The following is a 24,879-nucleotide window of genomic DNA, read 5'->3' on the forward strand; positions in this document are numbered from 1 at the left end:
CTCCCATAAGAAATACATGGGGAGCAAAACACGTTTTTTTTTTCAAAGGGCTCGAGAACAGTAAGAACTAGAAAAGATGTGAAAGAATTTTCATGAACAGGAATTAAATTTTCTTCAAAAACCTCTTAGGCGGTTTCCGAAAATCGCACTCCTTCAGCTTCAAAAAACTCCCTACTTTCAAAATTTTGTAAATTTCTTTCACATTTCTTCCGGTTTTTGCTATTTTATCATACTTAAATATTTTTTTTTGCAAACATTATTATTGCTTTGTATTCTCCTTACTTTACTTTAAATTTTACTCACTGCATGTTTTTTCGTAACTTTACTCCTTGACCCCCAAAACTTAATTTTAAAGTCAAAATTTGAAAGTTTTTACGAGCCCCATGTTATTCTTATGGAGAATAACATTGAATTTTATTTACTTTGTTATGATCATCTGAATCGTTTAGAAACGTGCTAGAGACTTGAAATTTGGTAGTAACCCAAATATTAAATCCTCCCCCCCCCAATGTTATTCTTACAGGTGTATTATTAAATCACGTTTACCCACTTCTAGATTAGCTGGAGATCTGTTTTTTTTTGCAATATTGTAGGTGTTGTGCCCTTTTCGAAAAATTAAATTTTACAATGATAACCCCTCCCCCCCACGAAATATAGAATTCCCCCAATGTTATTCCTACAGGTGCATCGGTCTAAATCAATTTTACCCACTTCTAGATTAGCTAAAGATCAGAAATTTGGCTCAATTGTAGGTCTTGCGCCATGGCCCATTTGTATTTACCCCCAACCAAAAAAGGGGGGCTGGGGGCCCCCAGCGAGCCAAAGGCGAGTTGTTTACTACAGCTAGAGTTGGCGTCATACATTCCTACACAGTTTGCTCCTGTTCAGTGACAAACCTCACAGAATGACAGTGAGGCTGTTGGGTGTGTTGTGCTTGTGTAACGTGTCGGTGTCTGTTTGGCCAAATGTTGGCAGAGTTGTTTACTACAGCTAGAGTTGGCGTCACACATTCCTACACAGGTTGCTCCTGTTCAGTGGCAACCTCACAGAATGACAGTGAGGCTGTTGGGTGTGTTGTGCTTGTGTAACGTGTCGGTGTCTGTTTGGCCAAATGTTGGCAGAGTTGTTTACTACAGCTAGAGTTGGCGTCACACATTCCTACACAGGTTGCTCCTGTTCAGTGACAAACCTCACAGAATGACAGTGAGGCTGTTGAGTGTGTTGTGCTTGTGTAACGTGTCGGTGTCTGTTTGGCCAAATGTTGGCAGAGTTGTTTACTACAGCTAGAGTTGGCGTCACACATTCCTACACAGGTTGCTCCTGTTCAGTGGCAACCTCACAGAATGACAGTGAGGCTGTTGGGTGTGTTGTGCTTGTGTAACGTGTCGGTGTCTGTTTGGCCAAATGTTGGCAGAGTTGTTTACTACAGCTAGAGTTGGCGTCACACATTCCTACACAGTTTGCTCCTGTTCAGTGGCAACCTCACAGAATGACAGTGATGTTGTTGAGTGTGTTGTGCTTGTGTAATGTGTCGGTGTCTGTTTGGCCAAATGTTGGTAGAGTTGTTTACTACAGCTAGAGTTGGCGTCACACATTCCTACACAGTTTGCTCCTGTTCAGTGGAAACCTCACAGAATGACAGTGAGGCTGTTGAGTGTGTTGTGCTTGTGTAATGTGTCGGTGTCTGTTTGGCCAAATGTTGGTAGAGTTGTTTACTACAGCTAGAGTTGGCGTCACACATTCCTACACAGTTTGCTCCTGTTCAGTGGCAACCTCACAGAATGGCAGTGAGGCTGTTGAGTGTGTTGTGCTTGTGTAATGTGTCGGTGTCTGTTTGGCCAAATGTTGGCAGAGTTGTTTACTACAGCTAGAGTTGGCGTCACACATTCCTACACAGCAGCGCCTGCTCGTCTCGCAAGTCACCAGCCGTAATTACAACCAGAGGAGAAACTTCAATACGGCGTGGCGATTGATTATTCAACACTTGCTGTTTGATTAAAAAAATACGAGTAACTTTATTAAAAACAACAACTGATATGTTCGGGGAAGTTTCACATCAAGACCTTTTATTCAGTTATGCGGTTGATGGGTTAATGTATTGGTTGTCTCAAAAGTTCAAATCCAACCTAGCTTTATATACAGATGAAATCAGTAAATGTCTCGATAATAGAACATACAGGTAATATGAGGAATAATAGTTCTGTAACTTTGATAGATTATAACATATACAGTCTCAACAGTTAAGACAAGAAATAAGCTGTTTCCTAACTTGACCTTTTCCTAACTTGACCTTAGATAATATTTTGTCGCCACGCAGTCCAAATCAAATCACTTGACGATAAGATAAAGCTAATCCTGTAGTACTGAGAAATTGCGCAGATTGAACTACACTACACAGTACCTAGTGTGGCAAGATTATTAAACTCTACGAGGTAGAATATTCATCATATTTTTGTAAATAAATACCACAATATTTGTATTTTGATGGTTTAGGTACAAATTTTAAAATTTTTAATATTATCATTAATATGTTTTTAAGAATGTGTTGAAATAGTTTGGTGTTGCTTTTCTTTAAACTGTTCTAAATTCTAAATGAATCACCAAATACTAAATAGTAAATTTATCGTCACTATCGTTCTAAAAACACCTCAAAATTCGCCTGAAGGGAATGAGAACTATACAGGGTGAGTTTCTACTAAGTGCGTTAATTTTTACCAGATTCTACTCACGAAAAGGAACAAAAAATGCCAAATAAAAATTTTCCAACCCTACCCGTTAGGCTGTAATGGCCGATTATATGAATTTTTAAAATTACCTGTAGTAGCTTCACTAAAACGAGCATAGAAATCAAACCAATCCACGTACATCATTATAACTTAAACCAATGAAAAGAGCGTTAAATTTCCTACAAAACCATTGCAACATCTTTAACATACAACCATATTGTACACAAATAAAGAAGTTTGTAAATTACTTCTTTACAACTTCCAAGTGGTTTTACAACTATTAACACTAATGTGATGTTTGTCAAATTACGTAAAAAACGTTCGCATTTCATGCCCTTTAAAATGATGTAACCCATAAGGTGATTGCTGTAATTACAAATCGAAAAATTATGTCAAAACTGCGTCAAGGTCGGTGTTTTTTTTTATCAAAACATTGAACCCAATGTAATACTGTATCTGTTAATTTCTTTGCCATCTTTTAATCAGCTAAGATCTGATCAGCTGGGTGTTACACTTTGTTTACAAAACCATCTGATTTCAATTGTTGGCTTGTAAACATTCAAATTATTAACTATTTCATTATTTTATAATTCTATGACAAAAATTCAGAATAAATTTGATAAAAATCGAGGTATAATACATTTGTACATAAAAACAAAGTGAATCATGTAGAGTCTGGTTTTGGGTTTTTAATCAAAGTAAATTTTCAAAATGTCCATCATTTTTGCCCTAATACATGTGCAAATTATTTTCCAAAAGTTTCTTACTGTTGCCTTTAATTTTAGCTCCTCTTGAAGACGGTTGTAAGCTTCAGTCCGATTTCTTAGCTCAGCCGCTGTTTGAACTAGTGTTCGGTAATTTTCCTGTTTGAGGTAACCTCATCGATTTATTTTAATCTATGGTAACCTCAAGCGTAGTTAGTCCATTGGTGACTGTGGTGGCCAAGCAATTGATCCGCCCCTTCCAATCCACATTGGGAAAATATTTCCAATGTAAATTCGCACACCATTATCGGATTGGTGCCATTGGTAAATTACTGATGGCAGTTTTGGTCTAATTTTTCGATTTTTAAATACAGCAATCACCTTGTGGGTTACATCATTTTAAAGGGCATCAAATGTGAACGTTTTTTACGTAATTTGACAAACATCACATTAGTGTTAATAGTTGTAACACCACTTGGAAGTTGTAAAGAAGTAATTTACAAACTTCTTTATTTATGTTATGTGAGACATATGACAGTAAAAATATGGTTGTATGTTAAAGATGTTTTAATGGTTTTGTAGGAAATTAAACGCTCTTTTCATTGGTTTAAGTTATAATGATGTACGTGTATTGGTTTGATGTCTATGCTCGTTTTAGTGAAGCTACTACAGGTAATTTGAAGATTTACATAATCGGCCATTACAGTCTAACGGGTAGGGTTGGAAAATTTTTGTTTGGCATTTTTTGTTCCTTTTAGTGAGTAGAATAGCTGGTAAAAATTAACGCACTTAGTAGAAACTCACCCTATATAGCAAATAATATTAAATATTTTAATATGTTTACTGTTTGAATATTAAATGATCTCTTTTTTATCGTCCTTCCCTAGCTAGTCATACCATGTTTCAAGGCTATGAATGACCATTGTTGTAATAACATATTTTTGTGTAAGGCTTGTAGTGAAATGAAGTGATTGTAAAAATTACACTCAATACAAATTTACAAAAATACGTGAAAATGTATCCTAACCTAATACAGTACTAGATTGGCTTTGGCAGCTGAGTGGTAACAGTGCTCGTCTAACGATCAAAAGGTAGCCGGATAAATCCTGAGAAAAGTCTGGAGCTTTTTTAAGGTTCGAAACTGGACCCAGCTGTTCCTGATCAGTGGGCTTTGAATAAATTGTCCTGGCTAATGAAACAGCTGATCTTAGTCAGTAACGAGGCTACACCGATCATCTCAGTCCATTCTCCACTCATTCTTCACTCATATTTGGGTTAAAATACGCACCTAAATGGCGTCCCCATCTTAATTGATAATTGATAATAATAGATCTGTCTTTCAAAAAGATAGTTTTTCAAGATAGGCTGGGCCTTCGACTCAAATGTGTCCTGAACAACCTATGAACGACGTTGTCACACACCTACAAGCCACTACTAATTTGCGGGGTTTGAATCCTGCACTTCAGGAAAGAAGTCCCGAAGTTTAACGATATAGCCAATACGCACCTATTGATAGCGATGATACAGTGAAAATGTATCTATTATGAGTTATGCAAAAAGATAATTTTCATGACCGTTTTTACAGTTTTTGCTGTTAAGGCCTGAATCGCACGCAGTAAAGACAGATATAATAAATACCAGAGATAGTGAAAGTGATATATTTATTTATTGAAATAAGCAGTTCGAATTTCTATGGATGTAGATGGCAAGGAACGATGGCTGTTCGTATTTACATGATATGAGTAATACATAGAGAATGTTCGATTAATTTCCCATAGTTTGACATTATACAAATTATTACCCATAGGTTGCAGTTTCAAGCGATTTTTGAACCGTTGAACCGTACATTTCCCCAAGAGTTCGTCGCAGTTCTGCCTCTCACATTTACTTTACTATGGTTGTTATTACGTACGAGGAGGTGCGAAACTTAGAGGAGAGATGTTAATTTTTGTTGGTGCTAAAGTAGGCAGAAACGCGTGGCGGAAGTTTGAAACCACAAGAGAAATTACTAGAAGCCATACTTAGCTTGTACATGCAGCAGGTACAAACATATAAATAATCCTAAACACAATAAAATGTAAGCGAATTTCCTTAAAGGTTGGGAATTGTTTTTATAATTCCAATTAGTCAATAATAATATATAGGCCTAATGGAATTTGCTCAGTTGCAGGTTTGCTGCGGCGGTGTATAGTTTTTGTTATAGGTCTATTTCAATGTCAACGAAGAACGAAATGGTTGGTTTTGTGAAATTCGTTGTGGAGGTACAGTAGTTTTATTTCTTTGCCAATATTAGGTAAAAAGGAGTAGATAGGGACAACTGCATATCTTATCTAAACTTAGTTTTCGTCCAGTGAAACATAGTCCGGACCAATAAAAGAATGTTGTACCATTATTATTTCCTTTTAGCGAATTTCCCTATAGGGAAGTAGCTATTACCGTAGGTCTCATGGTAAGACTTAGGCCCGGGACCGATTTACTTTTTCATTTTAATGTCCCCAGAGGCCAAAAACACCATTCGTTCAAATTTTTATATATGTATATATATATATATATATAGATATATATATATATAGATATATATATATATATATAGATAGATTTATATATATATTTATATGTATATGTGTGTGTGTCCGTGAACACGATAACTTGAGTAATTTTTATCCGATTTTGTTGAAATTTGGTTTGAAGGTGTAAGGCGGGATAAACTTGAATGAGTTCACGATCCAGCATGATCGGACCATGGGAACAGGGTTTTATGGGGGGTTTTATGGGGTAAAAATTGGTTTTTCTCACTTTTTACCCTCAAAACACAAAATTCCCCAATTTTTCTCTAAACCTTCTTAAAGAGCTTAAAAAAACAAACAATTCAGTATATCAATGTGTTTTTGTACGGTTATTGGTTACGGAGAAAACTAAAAAAATGGTAAATTTAAAATTCCCATGTTATTCTTATGGAGAATATTGTAAAATGTTGTAGTTTGCTTGTTTATGGATATATTTTGATCAAACTTGGCAAATTTATTTATTTTATAGTAAGCTATCAATATTTTACTAAAAACACACTACTTTATTAGTTTCCTTGTAGCAGCAAACCTAGGTACTCGTTAAACCTAATGTTATTTAAATAGATCAATTGAAAATCAATTCGGCCAAATGGAAATTCGCTTAGGCGGCAGGTTTGCTGCGGCGGGGGTATTTTTATCATCGCGTCACACAGTGTATTTCAGCGCCTTACCAACATTTGGACAAATTTAAAAGTAAAAAAATTCTGTTGTTTGAATATGTATTATTGGGTTGGAAAAGTAATAAATGTTGCATCTAAATAACAGTGAGAAACCCATTTTGAAAGCTAAATCGAACAGGTAAACAATTTCTGAATTTTCTATTCTAAAGAGTCCTTCACCATTAAAGTAAAATAAAATTGACTTTGTCTTTCATATTGCTTGGTAAGGTATTATAATTATTTGGTATTATTATACATTATTTATTACATTACAGAATAGATATTATGTATTTTTATTTAATATAAAAATTAATTAGCTGGAAACCCACGGTCGACCGAAAAATGTCGCTATAGGTTAATCTAATGCTTACAAAATAACATTATCTGGATATCTTTCTAATTAGTTTGACTTACTTGATGTCAAAAATGTTTTCCGATTACAAAAAATAAGGAGTAACCACACAACAAATTAAACTGATTCAGTTTGATTTTTGCTACATATTTTAAATCTTTGCTTATACTTCGTCCCATTAGCCTTCTACTTTATAGAAAAAAATATATTGACTGGACTTTATGGTAACAAATAGCTACGTTTTGATCAAGTTACCAATTTTGTTTTATCAAACAGCTGATTATAAAAACCAAAGACAGTTGGTTGTAGAAGACTAAAAGGTATAGTATAGTTATATTTGATTGTCTGTTGCCTGCGTGGTGGGTTTGTGTCAATTTTCTACGCTGGTTTATGGGAACAAAATTTTGTATCATAAGTTCTCGCTTGGATAAAGCTACTGTATAGCATATGTACCTTGTGGTTGCCAGGTGCTTGAATAATAACAAATGTGGTTCCCTTAGTACATAACATAATTTATTGTTCTTGAAATCTGGAATACTACAAACAATTAAGAGCTACTTCTGTACTTGTGAATAAATAAAACGTGGTACTTATAATGGGTTTATCATTTTGGTCACTGTTACTTATTAAAGGGTTTTAAGATGGAAGTAAAAGGCTTTTCCCCCCTAACAAGTTCATTATGATTAAATAATTAATAAGTTTTTACAAAAAATAATGTATAAAGCTGGAGTATGTTGAGTTCCTGAGGTAAAGCGTTTCGGAATACTGTACTCGGTAGTTACGTCAACTATGCGTGAAAACATATGTCTCTCGGTAGATAATCATCGACACTTGTTGCTAAATAACATCACAATCATGTTGTGCCAGTCTAGTCGGTATAGAATGTCTGCATTTACTCTATATGAAAACAAAGTTAACATTTTTACAATGCTTTGGTTTAACAATGCGTTTGTACACTTTGAAACACCAGGTATTTCAACAACAGGCATAATGTTCTTGTTATTTTAGTTCAATAATTGATTGATCCTACTGAAAATGTAAAAAAAATAAGAAGACACTGATTCAGTGTAATAAAATTATGTAGATAGTTATACTGTTTTACTATGAAACGTCAATACAAAATAACTTAGCAATGTCACATGTATTTTGTTGCACAGTCTATTATAATATACTTTATACTTTATTAACTTATCAGACAAAATATAATTACGAATGAACTTTATTACTTGCATTTTAGGACAGAAGAATAGGGGAAAATAGTAAAAAATAGAATTAGTAATGCATATTAATTATTACGTTCAAATGTGTGATGTAGCTTTTAAACAGATGATGTGTACATAGCATTTACTGGATCATTCTTCTCTTTGTTTATCACATTGGTTTATTACATCGCTTCCTTTCAATCTCTGCAAAAGAATTTGAGCTATATTTCCCTTCCCATAAAAATAGCAACATAACAATCGCTTTGCTATTTATAAACACTACACATACACAGCAATTATACAATCATAGTAGTTTCTGTCAACCTTTGTTATTTCATTGTGTGTATTTGCCTGCATATGCCTTATCCACAGGATTGTCTGTCGTCTGAAAGTTTAGTTTTGAACCTTACACGGTCTTTTAAAAATATATATATTTTGTAATTTGTAATAAATAATTTTCAGTTTGATATTTGAAATTGTTGAATAAGCTTGGTGTTTTGTGAGTATTATGGCGCATTGAATGCTCATTTTCAGTGGAAATGTGTACTTATTTCAAACATACTTTTCTTCTGCGCCTTTAATAATTCATTCTCAATTATTCAGCGACATCACACCTAATCTATTCAGTTATTACACAACCATATTTAAAAAAAGAAAACTAATTTCATCTCAAATATAGACAATACGATATTTTACTCTGTACACCATTGGTTGGCAACACTGACAATGTTGAGTGGGCAACGTGTAACTAACCTAGCCCACTGTCGTCATACAGTACATACACTACACAAGTGTACGTACAGTGGCGCTACCCCCGCCTGCGGACAGATTGGCAACCAAGCGATAATGACAGATAACAGACTGTGGCGTGATCTGTGGTCGCTTCTTGTTGTAACTTGTACAGAGATAAGCTCTTCTATAACTGGCATGGATTGTGGTTTGGTAACCTCATTAAACAATAACCGAGTTAATAAGGTTATGAACGGAAATGGAGTAAAAATATTTGTAAATATAGTTTGACATTGATGCGACCTTAACGACCTTGATATAGACGTGCGTCACTTGAACACACTAGCGAAGTAAACAAGTTGACTAGTCAGTTGAGTGGAGTTGTGTTTCAATAATACGACAACGGTGAAAGTGAGATAAGTCTGTCACAATCAGAGTTACAGGAAACTTGGTTTGGAAACTAAATCTGGTGAAGGTCATGATTTCCAAACACGACTTGGAGACAGAAACTCCGATCAAGGAAATGTAAACAAAGTGCAGTGGCAACTGATATGGTAAACATTCATATTGTTAGCTTTCAGTTTTGAAAACTGAGTTTTATTGACGGTTTTCGTTTAAAAACATGACTCGGAAATGAATGCAAAGACTACCAAGTGCAGCACCAAATTGGTACAGAACATTGTTAGGTACATTTAGATGCTTCATGTTTGGTTCTTCGGTTCAAAGCACGTTTCAGCACAAGCTGTTGATTCAAATGAGGCAATTCCGCTTTTATGGAACAGATTTCAAGTATTTATGCGATGTACCTAGGAATTGACTAGTGGAACTCCAATCATCCGAACTCCAATTAACCGAATCGCCGATTATCCGAATCGCTTATTTCAACAATTTTAATAATGTAAAGCTACAGTAATAATAAGGTTTGGAAAATATCAAAGAATTGTTATTAAGAACAAGTGTAGAACACTTGTGCTAAGAGTATTGTATACTGTAAAAATGTTCTGATTTCATTTATTATTAATTAAAAATTCATTTAGTACCGGAAATGAGGATTTTTCTTGGAAATTCCCGGAATTCCTGTAAAACTCCGATTATCTGAATTTTTGATTATCCGAATGGGGTCTGGTCCCAATTGATTCGGATAATCGGAGTTCTACTGTATTGACGTAGTAGACGGACTCTGTGCGATGTACGGCCTATGCGGGACTATTCTTTCGTGTTTCTTATGTATATATATTGTGAACAATTTTTGAAATAAAGGAGATTTTGATTTTATTTTATTTAAAACTAGAACGTTTCGTCTGCGTCCAAGGTGCTTATGACGCTGATTAATTTCCGTTTTAAATAAATCGATAATATTTGTTGAAAACTGCTTTATTTCCTAGCCAGTTGTCAATTTTGGGCAAAGCTTAAGTTTGCAAATCACTTAACTCAGAGGTAAAAGAGTTAACTCCTACACCAACATCTTCTTACCCAAACCACCCTCAACATGCTAGAAGAATCTTTACCATGACGGTGATATGTTTCACAGAACCATGGTGTATGATCAAAAGTATCTCTAGGGAACACGTAGGTTGGAGTCACAAGCAGATTGCTCTCAGACTTGACAACATAGGATTTAGCAGTCGCGTGATTGCATCAAGGCAAGGTTATCTCTGACATTGCATGCTGCACGTCGTAAATGAACCTCCTGCACCTTGGCGACACGATCTTTAGCGGCACAGCGTCAGCTTCAATGTGTAGGTGTATACATCGATGTATATTGCATGATGTACTCTAGCCAAGCAATGCACTTATCTAGGTGACACTAACTAGTCAGAACCACTTTGCCTGCAGCTTGCTACGTCGAGAGATGTCTTTGACGAGATGCACTCTGCCGTTGTACGTCGTACAATATGTGAACTGCTCAGTGTTGACCTTGGTGACACGACCTAGGCAACACGACCTTGTCACAAACACTCTGCTGATGCATGCAAACTGTCGTTGACGGTCGAAGGCTCGCCGCTGGTCGCTCCCACACGACAATAGTGCTCACTTGCAACAGCAAGGTCACTCACTGCAACTGCAGATGAATCGCTATCATTGAACACCATGACACCGCTCTAGTATCTCGGGAACTGGAAATGTTTCTTCTAAACATAGACTACCGGGAATATGTGAAGAATCAATGATCTTTCGCTAGATTCAGCATTGTCAAGCTTGAGAAATCATCTTTATATGAGAAATCTTTATTGAGAAATCTTCTGTATTGTCCTCTTTTCAAACAACAGGTGATTTAACTTCAGTATTTGCAAATTTACCGGAAAAGGAAGGGACCTGCGACCGGAAGCTTTGATAATCTGTTGCCAGCGCCAGCTGAAAGACGCTGGGAATCAAAAACAGCTGATATGAGTGTTACCTGCCACAACCAGCTGACTACCCCACCCCTCTCCACCTACCACTCATCTAACAGCTGGACTTCTTTTGTCTGCTTGGCTCTTCATTTACAGGTGTTTTTAATACTTTATGTAAGGCGTTATAATAATCATGTACGTACATACCTAGTTGTAGAGTAACCGTGTAAATAGGCGAATACAGGGTGATCTATCCCCATCGCATTATAATCAAAAAGAAGGCCTACAGGCACGGGTAGTGTTGGGTATCTGCGTTGCGTTGAACTAAAGGTTGAAATAAACTTATAATAAAAAATGACTAAATAGCTATGTGGACTGTAAAATTGTGTATATTTGAAAAACAATGAATATAACAGATGTTAATTAAATCAGCACAAAACAAATGTTATAGAGGAAACAAGCAATATGATAATTTGGCAAAGAGTATCAAACAGGTTGTCTTATCAACTACTACCTTGAACGTCTGAGTTTCCCAGGAGATTGTAGGCTATAGTTAGTCAAAAATGTACTGGTTACCCTTTGTGATTGTTTATGCTATTGGACTTGTTTACATTCTCTCTGTTCAAACCCTGGTCTTATTATTGTCTGACGTCAACCTTTTATTAGATATCATCATTAAACAATAGCCCAATCACAAATGGTATTCGGGTCTAGAATCAATCTCGTCAATTTGCTGTATCCAAAGTCAATAACAACCATTGACGAATATACATTACGGCAAACCATCAGATGTGTCTCTGATGTACTATTGTTTGCAGAATTGACAGCTTTGAAGTTACAATCCTTGGAAAGAGTTATATAAACCATTTTAAATATTATAAAGTAATCCAGAAACTAACAACCCTTGAAAATTAATCTTGGAAAAGGTTTTCTAAATACTATAATCCCGGATATGTAAACTGAGGGATACAAATTCTTGACCACTTCTAGATGAGCTAGAGACTTGAAATTTTCGGTGGACGTAGGTCTAGTGCCCAAACCCCCGGGAAAAATCCAAAAAGTCGTATTTTCAAATTTCAACCTCCCTGAAATTTCAAATTCCCCCCCCCCCCATGCTATTCTTTGGGGAAATAACATTGAAAAATACCGACTTTCGTACGCTCATCTGAACCGTTTAGAAACGTGCTAGAGACCTGAAATTTGGTAGTATTGCAGTACGGGATCTTACATTAACGGTGAAATTTGCAAAAGTCCCATTTTCAAATTTTAACCCCACCGAAAATCCAAAATGGCGGACCTCTGAAAACGAAAAAACACGTTTTTTTTCAAACGGCTGTATCTCGAAAACGGTAAGAGCTAGAAAAGATTTGAAAGGATTTTCATGAACAGGAATTACATTTTCTACAAAACCCTCTTGTGCGTTTTCCGAAAATCGTACTCCTTCAGCTTCAAAAAAACGCCCTACTTTCAAAATTTGGTAAATTTCTTTCAAATTTTTACCGGTTTTCGCTATTTTTTTATACTTAAATAATTCCTTTTCGCAAATATTATTATTCCTTTGTATTCTCCTTAGTTTACTTTAAATTTGACACACTACATGTTTTTTCGTAACTTTACTCCTTGACCCCCAAAACTTAATTTTAATGTCGAAATTTGAAAGTGTGTGACCTGTCACAGGCCGGGCAAGGTCATATTTAATTATGAAATATATTAAATGGTTGCTTAGTAAGTCATATTATATTAAAGAAACACAATTATAACCCAGTTGTAAAAATACTTAACTAACATACTCTCTTACCGCAACTTTAAAATTGATTTTTTATGAGGTGTTCCTTAAGGTCGAGCTCGAAGTTAACGCATATAACTTAATATTGGCGGTTTCACTTCTTGCTTTGTTACAAAATTCTAATCTACTAATGACGACTAACAGCTAGCTGTATACTAATGACGACTAACAGCTAGGGGGTCCCCAGCGAGCCAAAGGCGAGTCAGAGATTATAAACTATTCAAGTATCAATATTCTCACTCGTGTCGTCAGATTGTTTCAGTATGTTTCACAACCATTGTCATAATCAAGACAGAAGGCGAAGTTGAAAACACTTTAAACATTAGATCTTAGCTGATTCTTGTTTCGACCAAGATTTAAATAGCGTGAGACTAATATTATCAATCTTGCTTGATTGGGATTATAGTTTTAAATTATTTATAAATAAGTTACATGCTTAATAGAAAAAAAATATTAGAGTTTGTGTGTTGATGAAACTTCTTTTGTCCAAGAATTTCTTTGTATATTAAATAAAGAACCTTCTTGGTGGTGTATGGCTTTGTTGGACTGAATCACTCATTTTGACAATATGAAACAACTAATGACATAATTAACAAACCCTTAGCACAAACATGTGAACAGGTGTCAGAGTCAGAAGGAAAGAAAGAACATAAGGAAGAAGAGGAACAATTTAAATGACAAGAATAAATTACAATTTTTAAAATGGTTATATTACAAAAATTAATTACACTTTTCCATTTGATGTACTTCACCTGATAGGCCTATATATATATATATATATTGGCTACGATTTAATGAATATATTTTTTACTAACGCTTTACAGTCTGAAAAAACTCTTAGTTTACAAGTTCGATCTCCTCGACTCGATTCATTCTACCTCCTCGATTTATACTCTTCCGACCCAATTAGGGAAGTGACTGAAGTGATATTGAAACTTTCTGGGAAATTTAGTGTAGAGGCGAGTATGTTGGCAGCCGTGCAGGGTTACTACAATGAGCAGGTCTACTACGACCACGTGTTTTGTTGGGGGAGGGAAGGTCGTCAGTTTTGGCGGGAGAACACCAGGTGTCTTACAGCAGGTAGATCCTCCCCTAGCTTCAGGCAATTCAAGGGTCAATAGAAAAAAGATTCAGTTCCCGACACGCTCCGCAACCAAATCGAGGTTTACTGAAGTAAAAGAACAGAGAAGAAAAGAATCTGCAAGTTAGACAAGCTGTGAGAAAAATAAAACTGTCAAAAGAAATCATTTACTAGTTCAAATTTAAAGGTTTTTTTTATCGTGAAAGAATGGATTTAAGTTTTCTAAAAAGTTGATGACTTACCAACACTGAATTGTTTAAAGAGTCATCACCATTTATGTTAAAATATGATAGGAAAAATGTATTCGCAAAAAAAGAAATGATTTAAGTTTTGTGCTGTTCCAAAGACTTGATATTCCTTGTAATCGGCTTCATCATTGTTCGAGTTGACTTACCTTACAAAATTGTCTTCTTTATGAGATCACAATGTTGTAATGGTGACAATCTAATGTTTCTTCTATCCATTTCAGTTCTTTGATATTAACAAGTTTTTCTAAAGTCTTTTCAACTTTGGGTAAATAGATTTATTTATTGGTCCAATTATGAATAAAGAGAAAATCACTTTAAACTCACACGTAGATGATAAATTGAGGAATATTATATAAATATCACAACAGGATGATAAGTGATAGCATTGACTATACACCTGTGATAGGCATAAATATGAGATTGCTTTTAGAAGCCTATTAACAAGTAGTCTATTATATTTCATATTAAGAAATAACTGATTCTCTACGGTTACACATTGAGATTAGCTGGCAGAATTACAGTACATCCTTATTTGATACTTTAACACTTAGCATTGTTAGCTGGTGAATGTATTCATGAGGCCGACCTGATTGATGGTCGTAAAAAGGTATTGTACTTCAGTTATATATTAACTATCGGTTTAAAACCTTAAACACAACAAGGATGATGTAGAAATAATAAGATTTGTAATAGTGTTAAACAATTTATTTCATCTCAATATATATTCTACAAGATTTAACAACAGAGATGAAACACCTTCCCCATGGGGGACCCCTTATACTACAAACCATAACATCGTTTCTTTTTACACAAATACAAATAATTATATTTTGAGATCAATATTAATACATCACAGGTGTTACAGTAATTAATCTTAGATATTAACAAAGAAATATATATATTTTATTATTTTTTATTTATTTAGTGCAACGAGATCGAGCAGTCCTTCATTCTAGAGCAGCACCGGAGTAATATGTCGATTGTGATTAGTAATTAGTAATCTGTGATCAGTAATTGTACCAATGGTTGCACACTGGTCGAGAGAAATATGATTTTAAACACGGTATGATGTAAATATTGAATAACTATCTACAATTTGTCAAAGAAACTTGAGAAAATGTAGGAAAAGAATTAAAATAAAGTCACTTAAACGAAAAACAGTCAAACATAAAAAAGTTAACCACATTATAAGTTGTAAAGGGCTAGTACAGATAGATATGAGACGAATTTAAGTGCTCAGTTCAAGTAATATTTGTTGTCGTTACTGTGTAAAAAAAGTACTAATCGAATGTCTTACATTTGTAACTGTTATTTAGGTCCATTAAAACTGAAGAGTTTTCAGCCTGAGGACAATTTTCTTGCAAATTACATTAAGTTGACAAAATGTGTGGAGTTGAGTGAACTGAGCACTTGGTGGAGGTGAAGTGCCTAACTCTACCTTCAGTTGTACAGGACACAAGCCCCCACCGCTTTGGTACAACATCTCTTTGGACACCCAGGTGAGATCTGGGGGCTCATGTCCTGCGCCTTAACTATGTCTAAAGCTTATACACCTGGCGCTGAGTGTGAACAAAATGTAGGTGCAAACCAGACAGAATAAAACACAAGTCTACTCTTAATCATAGAACAGTTAAATGGTACGAATCGAAACATTTTAAAAGTTAAACTACTATTAAGCTACATTCGGAAATAAAACAGAGAGACAGTTAGTACAACAATGTTAAGATTATTAATAAATTCTAGCAGCGTTTTGGTTATAGCTATAAATTTGCACTTACATAAAGATAACGACTAATTTTGTACTTATCGTCTTCTCAATCCCACATACGTGTTACTATGTTCTCGGTGTAAAATTGTAAATCATACACTATTGGTAGAAGAGTAAAAGCCCAAATACAATAACAAAAGCAAGTAAATCGACAGTTAACAGCACTGTGTGAATAAATCTGTTTTAACAGCACAGTAGGCGAAATAATAAACAACTATTTAATTAAACTAAAAAAAACTTTGAAATTCTAAGCTGAATATATATACCACTGCCAGTATAGTATAGTGTAAAATGGTGAACAAAGAATAGTGAAAATAAGTTATATCATAAAATGGAACAAAGAAAATAACAGCAAATAACCCTTCCTAAACCGACGAGCCTGGAGATCAAAGAAAAGATAAAATAATATATTTTTGTATCTAATTACAGTACAAAATAAAACTCTTATAAATTATTCTACATCTCTGGTACTATACATTTATCTCTAAACTATCTACAATATATATTTTGTCTAATATAACTCGTTGTACATAGTAAACTTTGAAACAGTTGAGATGAGATCTTTGAAGGTCGCAGAAGGTGAGGTTATTGCCGCGTCTTGCTGCGCTTGCGCTTGGAGGACTCCGAAGTGGTGCCAACCTTGGACGATGAAATATCCCCGAGCGACGCGCTGCCAACCTTTCTCGATGAAATATCCCCTGCGCTGAACGACCTCTTACGGCATTTCATGAAATCTGTAACAATAACAAGACGTCAGACATCTCTTAGTAATTGTAACATTTACATGACTGTAAACCAAGTGGATAAATATCATTTTAACTATTCGTATGAAATATAATAACTTTCATGCAACAAATCAGAATGTAAAATATACAAAACTGAGCAGAGATTAAAAACCTAATTATTGAGTATATCAGTAGTTTTTACCTCAGGAACCAAGAAATTGTTAGAGCGGACCAAGCTTAGAGTTAAGTGGTGGGCAATCACGAGCAATAGACGCGATTTGATCAGCAATAAAATCCGAAACCACAAAGGAACACCTTCTGGAGGCAAAATTACACTTTTTACCCCGACAGTAGGGGTTGAGGGTTAGGACTGGGAGATAACGAGAAATAAACCACGGACCTCTCAGCAGCCTATAATTCAGGGACCATCTGGCTGGCGAGGGCAATAAATTAGGGATCTCCGGGGCCAACGGGTCACCTGTTTTCAATAAAAAGGTTTACAAGACACGACAAGCGAACACGATTTCTTCGTTACGGAGAATAGAAAATAGTTGATCGTCTAACGAAGTTTAAATCACAAAATTGGGTCATGTACAGTAATGTTTAGTCTAGTTTGTGGTAAATATGTTACAAGTGATAAGGTCATTGCGGTAGATAACACCCGGGATCGTCGAATGCTCAGACATTCGATTGTCGGAAACGGAAAATATGTCAACTTTAGGAGATACACCTAAAGGACTTTTATCACAAGCAAAACTCATGAAATTGCTTCTAAAGTGGCTTAAAACTGAAAATGAGAGCGTTCAAGTGTATTTTGATATCCGTGAGATTATCCTCCCTCTTTTGCAACGAGATTGACATTCAAACGACAAAATGCTTTCCCAACATGCAACCACTGAAGAAGAGGGGAGTTTTATGCCATGAGATATACAATCTCCTTTCAAGAATACAAAGTAACATAAAACTGGCCGTCCAGAAGAGATTTAACTAGGCCGCGACAATAGGCGGATAAGCGAAGGGAGAGCGGGTCTTTCACTAGCCAACCCTTTATTTATGAGGTCGATCCCGGTTATTTATGGGGTTAATTCGACCTGCATTGGTCAGTGCGAATAATTCGTGTGAGAAGTCACCGGAAGGAAGGGTCAGCAGGGGTCAAGCGTCCTCGTGGGGTCAAAACAAGGTGATCAGAGACGAGAAATCGAGCGTGAGTAACTAACAATGGGAGACTAGTGGAGTATGAAGACAAATCTCGGAGAACAGCTGCGAGCTGCGACCAAAGTTTCAAAACAGCCCTTAGACAAAGTGTTATCCGGGCGTCCGGGCGCTGCCCTCATCTTGCGACATTAGACACGTGGTCTTCCGCCCGCTTGCGACATCAGTGGGGATTTGGCAACAACCGTGACAGAAAAAGAACGGGTTACACAAATAAACCGCACCTTTGACGCCGTTTAGCGACTATATTGCCAAGCTGTGTAAAACACAGGGTTACGAGATTGAATAATATTTCGGACAACATTCGCAAACGTATAGAAAACAAAAGACTACTAGATAGTATTATAAAGGTATTATTTACAAGTTGTGTTTTGAGGCGCTGGAATCACAACAAAGTTTCGCTGCTCGTTTCAATCTGCACGCTTCGAACAAGGAGATAACAACCTCTTGAGGAGATATTATCGCGACTCAAGTTAAGGCCTCTAGTAGCTTACACGATTGGTCTACAGATTACATCTCGCAGAATGCGTGTGACGCGCCCACGTGGTTCGCGAGATGCGAGCGGAGCGAACGAGTTAATGATGATGGGGCTTTAATGCCGGGTCACTGACTCGCCGACCCTGGCCCCCCTCTACCAGGAGCACTCAAAAACTACCAGCGTGCGTACTCCTCACAACCAACGGCTTACGTCACCCGCGCATTCGTACTCGCCACGTTCAACTTGTTTTGTTTGTTTTCCTATCAAAGATGACATCATAGCATATTATGCTCTTTTATCATAACTTAGCTCATCAAAGTGAATGTTATTTAATATGATACAAGCAGTACACGAAACACATTATACTAATGAAAAATAGGAAAATACACTAAATACCCTGCATTCGTATCTAAATGGCTTTCATTGTTTTGAAACTGATTTGTCTTATCTTGAGACTTTTCTCGAACTCCTATTTTTACGTCGAAAACAATTTACGCAACAATAAATCGAGGACGTTCTCGGTCGGCTGAACATGAGATAAGATAATCTGGAAAAAACGGATGCCAGATCAAAGGTTTGGATGGGTGATTGATTTACTCACATTGGCGTTATTTACATCATTGCTTGTAATCACTGAATTTGTTGAAATAAGACTATGTGCTCCTACCATGCACGTCAAACATCCATTCTATGATGAGAGTAAGAGCATGTACGGAGTGATGATTAAGTGAGCCTCCGAGTCTGTATATATTTAAGACCTTGTAGCCATGTTATCCGTGTTATCAGTTGCGCGTTCGCTCCACACCGGCATGGCTTATCTCCCCCCCCCCCCCCCACTCCTCAACACCACATACACAGCACAAAGAGAGCAAGTTCAAGGACTTGACGCTCTGTGGACCGATTTGTTCACGAACATTCACTCACCATTTAACTCGGATGTAAATTACAGCCGGTACCTGCCACGTAGACAAACTTATTGCTTTTTCCACCTTCTACAAGCATCGTCACAGCTTTAAAAACTCTCGAGAAATCTTTTTAATTACATAACCGACAAATCTAAGCAGTAAGACAGATTGTAAACACGGATAGGGTCATAAATCAATGAAGGGGCAAAAAGTGCGCAATGATTACACAGCACACGTGCTCTCTCCCCTGGTAGCGGTTTACAAACAGTGGTGACGTCACAGCATCACGTGACTACGCACGTACTACTGTGGCCAGATGTGGCAATCTCCCACGATGCACTTCTGCGTTCCAAAAAACATCAACTGCAGTCACCGTGAAGCTGCTAGCTGTCAGGCCCCCTCGATGACACGGTCACATCGACGTCAACCTCTGGGCTTTGTTTGTTTATGCAGAATATAAGTCAACGTAGAATATAATTTAATTTAAGTAGGACATATAACAACTGTTTTGGTCTATGTGAACATACCCTTGTGAAGTTGGGTTTAATCATAACTTTATAAAATAACGGTGTCCAAAGGACTATCATTTGGATAAAAAAACTTGACCATCTTAAAGGTTTTCGTTTTCCCAACTAATCTCAGCTTCTTGCGTTCCGGATTATTGTCCCAAGCCCAAGAGTTTGTCTATCGGCTACTTGTGTACCACTGACACCCCAGACGATAGAACAGACACTAGCCACCCACCCCTTGTTTTGTTTATAGCCCCACAACATCGTAGTGAAGTGTGTACTACTACTTTATCTCTCGCGGAGTTAAAAGTCCGGGACAGAATTGTAAACATTTCAAATATTATCACCAGCCTACATTTCGTAACCGAGTGTCAGAGTGAGGAACAAGACGACTTCTGACGAAGGTTGGGCTTATTTTCCAACAGATTATCTGATAGAAGTCAAATGTTTACACTACAGATAAGAAGCCAAACACGGCTTCTGGGTTACGCGTCCCAGCCCGAGCCCCAGACTCGGTTGTCTTTCAACATGTACTCGACACTCGTTATGAACACTGACTTGTTATCAATCCGTGTCAAAGCTGCAACGAAACTCATCAACACAAACCATCAATGACCAAACAATGTGTGCGCTAAAGGTCACAAGAGTCCGGCCATTTAAAAAATCACTGCCATTGTATGCAGAACAGGCAGTGATTGGGCTTGGGCCATGACACAATCAACACCTGTGCCGAGGAAAACGGAAGGGCATTCACCTAGTGGTACAGAAATTACACCTCCTGAAAAGTGTAAGTTATTTATTTATGTGACTTTAAAAAAAGCGCGTGCATATAATATATGGCTTAACTATTGGAAAAGGATACACGCAAATTGAGACATTTTCAACCCAAATATAAATGTAAAATGTGTACGATGCCTTTATTTATTTATCCCCCCCCCAACGGCATAACCACTTTGCAACAACATACATTGATTGTTCTATAACTAGTGATAAGATACAATAGTAGGCTAAATATATATAGCAATAAATAGAAGTGCGGAAGTGGGGTATTATTCTGCGGATAATATTGTGTAGCCTTTTTACGGCCTATTATAGTAAACAACTCCCAAAAAAGACTTCTTTATTCGGCTTATCGAGAACGAATTGTATAAAAATGGTCGTTCAAAATGTGTAAGCATATTTTTAGAGTTATATAACAAGGACCAGTTATTTATCTATCTATTTATAAAAGACCTATATTTTTATAATATAACATTATTTAATCCTATCGTAGTGATTGATGGCGATCAGATAAAAAAAGTCCAATTTAAGTGGGATGTTAAAATCTAGGAATTTGCGTTTACGGTAGTTGGAATTTTAGTCATTCGAGATAGCATTTTTACCAACGCGATTCTAGAAATCCTAAACAACAAACCAGCCCCATTCCCCCTACTGGGCTCAAGAGGGGCCATTTGGTATATTAAACAGGCGCGTCCGTCGTCAACAACAATCGACCGTTGTGATGGTACAAAAGTCCCCTTCATCGGGCCACGTGCATGCAGCCTCCCCCGCCACGGGCGTTTAAAATTTAAAACACAACAGCTGGGCGCGGTGGATCGATATCAACGACTTTTAAATCACGCGGCGTAACCTAGTTACCGCTCGTTATCTCTTATCAGCGGGCGTAATGCGTTGTTTACCGCGCTTATCACAACTTCGCGCCAAAAGTGGATGGCCTCGGAATCGCTTCTAACACTATTAACTAAAGTTATCTTCAACATTACAAGTTTCATCTTTGAATTATGTATATCGGCAGTGCGCATGTTTATGGTGTGAACAATGATTTTCATACACAGTATGCCTACTTTATCAGTCTGACGTGTTTATATGCAAGTAAAATCATTATAAAACATTTTGTAGACAAGCCTTTATGGGGCTTATTAAATTCATCCCTACCATATTATCAGAACTTGCTTGTTTATCCTAAAGTTTGTTTTCAATATCACAAAGTGATATGTCTAAAACTGTCAACAGGCGCCCAATTAAGTTGTTTCAGAGTAATAAATAATTGAAATGTTTCAGGTTTTTAGAAATAGTTTTATGTACGTATACTTTCAGTACCAGGGGCTGTACAACGATACAAAATACTAACTAACTCAGTACTTTGACAGCTAAAATAACAAATCATCCTTGTGACCGTGTTACTGAAGTTTATCGCGTAACAACGGGCAAGAAGATTGTTTAGAAACAATGCCACGTCCTTGGGAGGTTGACTTAGCCATATTACAGTCATAAAACGTGCCTCAGCCAAACAACCTTCCTAGGCCGCAACGGTCATAAACCAAACACAAAGCTCCCCTTGGCTACCGGAACTGCAACTCGAGTACAATCACCGAGACATGCGTTTCTCCAGAGCGAAACGTCACATTGATTAGCTCCCAGGGTGTGTTACAATTAACGAAACCAGGGATGTTGATGGTGCCGGTTGGATAAGTTTTTGGCAAAACCAAAATCTCAAAACAATTAGGCCTAGTAAAAGTTGTGGTGAGTCTAATCGTGAGCATAGACCAGTATTATTCTATTTAGCAAGAAAGGGTGATATGTTAAATTTTGAAACATGATAAACTACCGGTACCAAAAGGTTGACATAAACAATAAATTCATATCAATGCAGGCCAAGAAGTAATTAGCCTAATAGTTTATTTCATCACTGGCGCGCAAAGTGACTATTTTCACCCCGAGCGAGGGTTGAAAATACTCTTTTTGCCCGTGTGATATTTCTATATTTCTTTTCTATATTTCTATTTTTTATATTTCTCATCATATTGCACCATTAAAATCAACACCGCGCCAAAAAACACGCCAGCGAAAACAATGATCATGTAAAAAGATAACTTCTCGAAACGACTTCCAGCTTGTTTTCAATTCTGCTAATGTAAGTAAGCAGCTGTTTATAAAATAAATGATTCAATTATTTCATCTATTACGATTGTGTTAGTGAGTACATAATCGCATTGATATGTCGAACTATTGACAGTAGGCTAATGCAACAATTAAGTTAGCTAACCCATAACCTGATAAATCAATCAACAAGTACATTAAATCCATGCGATTGTTTACAATCGAAATTTACAACTGTTTACAACAGCTGATTTTTACTCTTGGGAGTAAAAATGCTTAGCCCCACAAAGCATGATTAAAAACACTTGTTTTTGATGCGGTATGGCGAAAATATATTAAAGCTTATAAGATTTCCTTAAATGTTATGAAAGCTCTAGGCTAATATGTAATTATTGTAAATATTAGAATGAGTAATTGCTGAATAGTATAGTATTTTTGTACTGTTGTGTTCTGACTAATGTAAACTGTGTTATTGTTCCTTTGGCCTAGTAAAATTATTTAATTTGATTTGAATAAACAAAGTATTGAATCACAAACATTGAAAAGTCCCCAGTTAAAAAAACAATGTTCAAAATGTGATATTCAACTCTTTGGAATTAATAGTAAGTTAAGCCTGGCCTAGTTTTAAATAACCACCCTTGGATACTGTTACGATTAGTCTGTTTACTCTGTTTGAAAAAAACGATAAGCTCTACGAGTGACATTATCCGAAGACCAACCTGTTAATTGCGTCTGCTTGTTTGCAGGTTTGGTTCTCTGTGCCGTGTCTTGTGCAGAGCTACTGGAGGTTGTGGTGGCTGTCGTGGACGTGGACACATCTCTCGATCTCACTGTCGCGGCCTCGGTCTGCTGTCCCAGGAACGATAGTCTCCTCAGAGCGTAGGCCTCGGGGATGTTCTCCTCGGGCGTGACACGTTCCCACCGTAGTCTGGAGTTCTCTAAAGGCGCCTCCTTCACAAAGTCAAAGCCCCACCTGTCCGTCTTTAGCTGTCTCATGGCTGCAAGTTCCTTGTCCACGAATGACTGTGCTTCCTCGTGGTTCACAGGACCGAACAGACCTCTCCTGACCCTCGCGATGGCCGCAGGATTCGGGCCCACGTCGCTGTTGCTTCTTCCTATCATTCGTCGCATCTCGGACATCACCAGCGGGTTAAACACACGCGCACTCATAGTCAGTTTACTGGCCACTGTCGAATCACAAACAGGTTTCACAACACAATCTGTAGTCGAAACCACTCCACACAGATAACTACGAGTTCACAGCAACACTCGGCGACAGAGCGGCGCTGTATCGCGGGAGAAATTCAAAATAACCGTCGTTTTGAACGAGCAGCACAAGGATGAAACGGTCCCCAATAACAACAACTGCCGACTGTGATCCGCTTCGGCTGCGGCTCGCGTCGCGTCGCCTCAGTTGACGGGCTCCACTCCCCCCTCCACTCTCCTCGACCAATAGTAAGCGAGCAGTTACGCTTACGCTGCCGCAGGGGGGGCACTCTTGTAGTAGTAAGATATCCCTCCTCCCTCCCTACAATCTCCGTTCTCCCCGTGTCCTCCCTCTTATTCCAGTTACCGAATCTTTCTCCTCAGAATTGATGTTATCATTCAAGAATTAATTAGGGAAAATTGGAATGATTTATGCTTGTTATTCCGAGATATTTTTTAGTTTCCGTTTGCAATGATCCGGCGGATTGAAATAAGCATTTCTTATTCCGAATTCCTTTTAGGCTAACCAAATTATCACTTCGTACCGGTAAATATTATTCCGTCGTAAGCATTATGTTACGCTTTGATCAGTGCGTAGCATTATAATATTAATTCAGTGAAATTTACTCTCTGGATGTAAATCAAGTTGAATCCTTAATTGATACAGGAAGCTTTGACAATTTTATATCTGAGACTATTAACGTCGTCCTGTAACCCAACTACTCGGAGGTCACGAATTGTGGATATTTATAGGCATGCTCTGTGGATGTTCATGTCTTACTCCCTGGTGTGGACTAACGTCCGAACTA

The 24,879-nt window shown here is 37.0% G+C and overlaps 1 protein-coding gene across 1 annotated transcript; it reads right to left on the bottom strand.

Annotated features, from left to right (window-relative positions):
- Positions 1 to 15,076: 15,076 nt before the first annotated feature.
- On the bottom strand, positions 15,077 to 24,296 carry LOC128986840 (cyclin-dependent kinase inhibitor 1). Its single transcript, XM_054407396.1, has 2 exons — positions 23,584 to 24,296; positions 15,077 to 16,889 (listed from the first exon to the last, which is right to left on the bottom strand). Exons 1-2 carry the CDS (start codon positions 24,032 to 24,034, stop codon positions 16,741 to 16,743), a joined length of 600 nt encoding a protein of 199 aa, XP_054263371.1. The 5' UTR covers positions 24,035 to 24,296; the 3' UTR covers positions 15,077 to 16,740.
- Positions 24,297 to 24,879: the final 583 nt, after the last annotated feature.

This window comes from Macrosteles quadrilineatus, unplaced genomic scaffold (assembly GCF_028750875.1).
Source record: "Macrosteles quadrilineatus isolate MER2022 unplaced genomic scaffold, UCM_ALF_1.0 Scaffold_2__2_contigs__length_208266976, whole genome shotgun sequence".
NCBI lineage: Eukaryota > Metazoa > Arthropoda > Insecta > Hemiptera > Cicadellidae > Macrosteles > Macrosteles quadrilineatus.

Bases quoted from the DNA above. Each gene is read 5' to 3' on its own strand.
- LOC128986840 (XM_054407396.1), bottom strand. From the start codon at position 24,034: ATGAGTGCGCGTGTGTTTAACCCGCTGGTGATGTCCGAGATGCGACGA. The intron at 16,890-23,583 runs GTTGGTCTTCGG...TTATTGTTACAG, and splicing joins CAAGCAGACGCAATTAACAG to ATTTCATGAAATGCCGTAAG.